Source organism: Vigna radiata, unplaced genomic scaffold (assembly GCF_000741045.1).
Source record: "Vigna radiata var. radiata cultivar VC1973A unplaced genomic scaffold, Vradiata_ver6 scaffold_304, whole genome shotgun sequence".
In the NCBI taxonomy this organism is placed as follows: Eukaryota; Viridiplantae; Streptophyta; class Magnoliopsida; order Fabales; family Fabaceae; genus Vigna; species Vigna radiata.
In genome coordinates, this window is record NW_014543811.1 from 122,417 (window position 1) to 127,061 (window position 4,645).

Consider the following 4,645-nt stretch of genomic DNA (forward strand, 5'->3'; position numbering starts at 1 on the left):
TAAAAGATGGGGCGGGGCCCGGAGGTCATTGGCGTGCGCTTGGCACCGTAAACATTTCTTGGTGAACAGGCGGGAGTCTTCTTCCATAGTGGGCCAATAATAGCCGGCCCTTAGGATCCTGGCCTTCAGAGTTCTTTGCCCCGAATGGAATCCGCAAACTCCGTTGTGGAGCTCGTCCATCACGTACTGTCCTTCTTCCCGGGATACACACTTGAGCAGGGGGGTAGAGAATCCCCTCCTATACATGTCGTCGCCTATCAGTAGGAAACGAGCTATCCTTTTTGTCTCTGCTATCCGGAGGGTGCCTCCATTGTCCTGCTTCTTCATTAGCTCCCTAATCTCTCCTCTCCAGTCGGCGACATTCGTGGTAATCGCATGACATTCGACGGACGGCTGAAGGAGAATCTGCCGGATAACCGTTGTTAACTGCCCCTTGTCCTTGCCTGAACACAGTTTGGATAACATGTCCGCCCTTGTGTTTTCCTCACGGGGGATGTGCCGTATATCTGCTTCTTCGAATTCTGACATAAGCGTAGAGGCTTTATGGAAGTACTTGGAGAGGTGATCCTCTTTTACCTGGAATTTTCCATTCATCTGACCGACCACCAACTGTGAATCGGTTCGACAGACCAGTTTTTTAGCTCCCATATCCTTGGCCAGTTCCAAACCTGCCACCAAGGCCTCATACTCCGCCTGGTTATTAGATGTTCTGAATTTGAACAAAAGGGAGTGCTCTAAAAGGAAACTGTTCGGCCCCTCGAGGATGATACCGGCCCCACTTGCATTCTTGTTGGACGCCCCGTCGACATACAAGTTCCAGAGGTCGTTTCCCGTCGGTGGCATCTCCGCAGCGAAGTCTGCGAGGTGCTGCCCTCTTACGGAACCCCTGGGTTCATAGCGCATCCCAAATTCGGACAACTCTATTGCCCATGCCACCATTCGTCCGGCCAGGTCGGGCTTCCTCAGGACCTTCGAGAGGGGGTGGTTGGTTCGGACAACCACCTGATGGCTCTGAAAGTAGGGTCGCAGCCTCCGCGCGGCATGAAGTAGGGCCAACGCCACTTTTTCCACTTGCCGATATCGAGTCTCGGCATCCTGCAGCGTGCGGCTAACAAAATAAACCAACTTTGGTACGGGAAGCTCCTGGATTAAGACGACACTTATGGCCATGTCCGAAACCCCCAAGTAGACGTGCAACTCCGCTCCCTCATCCGGGCGATTCATTACTGGCGGATTCATCAAGATTCCTTTTACCTGGGCGAAGGCTTGCTCACAGTCGTCATCCCACTTATTTGAGGCTTCCTTCTTCATCTTCTTCATGATCGGCCTTGCCCGCTCGGCCAATTTCAGGATGAACCGGGACAATGCCGTGAGACGTCCGACCAACCTTTGGATATCCTTTAAGGTCGCCGGGCTCGGCATCTTTAGAATGGCCTCGCACTTATCAGGGTTGGCCTCAATTCCCCGGGATGTCAACATGAAGCCAAGAAATTTTCCTCCGGATACCCCAAAAGTGCACTTTGCCAGATTGAGCCTCATTCCGTATCTTCGGACCTCGCCGAAGACTTCCTCCAGGTCACGCAGGTGACTTTGTTCATCGGGCGACCGTACCACCATGTCGTCCATGTACACATCCATGCATCGCCCAATCTGTTTGGCGAAAACTCTATCCATCAGTCTCTGGTAAGTGGCGCCTGCGTTCTTTAGTTCGAACGGCATCACCTCGTAACAATAGTTCGCTCGGTCCGACATGAAGGCTGTTTTTTCCCAGTCGGGGTAGTGCATCGGGATTTGATTGTATCCGGAATATGCATCTAAGAAGCTGAGTATTTTGTGTCCGGATGCACCGTCCACGAGAGAGTCTATGCTCGACAGAGGGTAAGAATCCTTAGGGCAAGCTTTATTCAAGTCTGTGTAATCCGTACACATCCGCCACTTTCCATTCGCCTTTTTCACCATGACCACATTAGCTAGCCATGTCGTGTACGTCACTTCCTTGACGAACCCCGCCTCCTTCAGTTTTCTCACCTCTTCCTCCACCGCCCTTCTCTTCTCGTCTCCCATCTTTCGTTTCTTCTGGAAGACCGGACGGGCATCTTTGTACAATGATAACTTGTGGGACATCACGGACGGATGTATCCCTGGCATATCTGCTGCCGTCCATGCGAACAGGTCTCGGTTTTTCCATAGCATATTCCGTAGCTCCTTTTCAATAACCTCCGGCAGCCCTCTTGCTATAGTGGTGGTTTGGTTGGCCTTAGTTCCTATCAATATAGGTTGGGTTTCCCCCACCGGTTCCAGCCGATCGTTAGTATTAGTTTGCGGGTCGAGGTCGGCCAAAGTGACCTCGGACCGACTTACTTTCCGCTTCTCTTCCTTCGTGTACATACGAAGACCGGCCGCATAGCACTCTCGGGCTGTCTTCTGGTTGGCTCTTACCGTACAAATAGTTCCTCCCCGAGTTGGATACTTCATCGTTAAGTGGGGGTGTAAACGATCGCCCCGAATGCGTTAAGACACGGCCGTCCCAACAGAACATTGTAAGCAGTAGTTGCATCCACCAGTATGAACCTCACCTTCATCTCCTCGCTCTCCCGCCCGATACCCAGGCGGGTGTTGAGGTCGACATAGCCCTTCGTATCCACCCGTTCCCCGGCAAATCCTACAATCTGCTCGTCGTAAGGGACGATGAGGTCCTCAGATACGTCCATTTGGAGGAACGTTCTCCAATACAGTATGTTAACCGAGCTTCCCTGGTCCACCAATACCCTATTCACTCCGTACCGGGCTATCTCAACGTTGATAACCATTGGGTCGTCCTGATCAGGATCGGGGGCGTGAAAATCTTCGTCCGAGAAGGTGATGGGCGGCATTGACCTTTTTCGGACGTCAACAGCGTGTATGGACCTCAGCGCCTTGATGCTCCTCTTTCTGGCGGACGAAGTGGACCCTCCTCCCGCGAAGCCTCCGGAGATGGTGTTTATCGTTCCTCTTAAGGGTCCTCTCGAAGTGTCCCTACTGCGATTCCTGTCCCTTCCGTCCGTCCTTCTCCCCTGATCTCTAGGCGGACGATCATATGTCCAGTAGTTCGCTTCCCTCCTGGTGCTTCGGATCGGACTAGCCGGTCTTGAGTAAGAGTGTTCTCTTTTAGACGGTCCCTCCGTTCGGTGGACATCCTCTCTTCTGACATACTGTTGAAGTCGTCCCATTCGGATGAGCTCCTCAATCTTATCCTTCAATGTCACGCAATCTTCCGTATCGTGTCCGGAATTTTGGTGATATAGGCATCGCTTACTCATATCTGCCCCTGGCGGTGTGGGTCGTTTTTGAGGTGCCGGCAGGATTTGGGTGCTCAACGCCTCCTGCAATATCCGAGCTCTGGGGACATTGAGAGGAGTGTAATGTGGGAATCTGGGGCCCCTTGGCCCTTCTTTGAGTCTAGGTCCGTTCGGTTTACTTCCTTGACCTTCAGCTTTCCGATTGTCCCCCTTCTCAGCCTTAGCTTCTTGTTGTTCTCGCCTATAGTTTTGTTTCATGTTTTCCACCCGAGCTTCGTCGACCGCCCATTTCCTCAACTCCTCCATAGTAATGGGGGGATTCCAGCACACATTGTCTTTGAAGGGGCCTGGTCTCAATGCAGGCATCACGTACTGTAGGGCTAGTTCTAAACTTAGGCCCTTAACTCTGCGGACCGTTTTCTGATACCGATCCATAAAAGACTTCAGAGACTCTTCCTTACCCTGCTTCAAGTTCATCAAGTCTACGACCGTCACATCCTCCATACTGCTTGCGGCAAACTGCCTCTTGAACATTTCTCCCAAACTCTTGAAATTCTCAATAGAATTAACCGGCAGCGAGTTAAACCATTCCAAGGCTTCTCCTTCCAGAGACAGAGAGAACGCTCTGCACCAAATGGCATCGCATCCGGTTCGGAAGGTCATGGCATTGATAAATGATTTAACGTGGGCGTTCGGGTAAGACGTTCCGTCGTACATCTTGAATTGTGGCGGTACGAATTGTTCCGATATGTGAACTTCCATTGTTTCCCGTACGAACGGCACCATTGCACTCGACTCCTCCACCTTAACTAGTGATTGACTATCTTTGTTCCCCCCTCTCCTCTCTTCCCTCGGCGTGAGCGCTACTATTCTCCCCCTCCAGTGGCGTCCGCTTCTCACCTGCTCCCTCACCCTGCTCGCCTCCGTCTTCCCCTCTCTTACCCTTAGCGATCTGGGCCAAACATTCAACCCTTACCGCAGCCATCTCTTCTTCATGCTTTCGCTGCATTTCCATCATTCTCTGCTCCATCAGCCTCAACATCTCCGACTGATCCTCCGCGTTCGTGTTCCTTGTGGTCACCATTGGGTATAATCCTTCCGGCCCCACGGTGGGCGCCAAAATGTTCCGGTCGGGCTTCAGTGCAAGCTCCCTTACACAATTTTCCACTTCGATCCGTCCGGTCTTCCGTTACTTTTCTGGGTTGACCGTTCTTCCTTGTCCAAGCGTCCGGGTACCTGCTAATGATACTCCGACGCTCAAGTCAGTGTTCCAGTTCCTCTTCAATCAAGGTAGAGATAGAAAGAGAAAAGGAAATAAATGAGCATTCAAAAAATCCTCCTACTTCTTACCTTTGCCCCCTATTTAT

At 51.8% G+C, this 4,645-nt stretch overlaps 1 protein-coding gene across 1 annotated transcript; it reads right to left on the reverse strand.

The window, feature by feature from the left end:
• Positions 1-2,477: 2,477 nt before the first annotated feature.
• Positions 2,478-4,040, reverse strand: LOC106754907. Its single transcript, XM_014636976.1, has one exon. The coding sequence runs from the start codon at positions 4,038-4,040 to the stop codon at positions 2,478-2,480; it is 1,563 nt and encodes a 520-aa protein (XP_014492462.1).
• Positions 4,041-4,645: the final 605 nt, after the last annotated feature.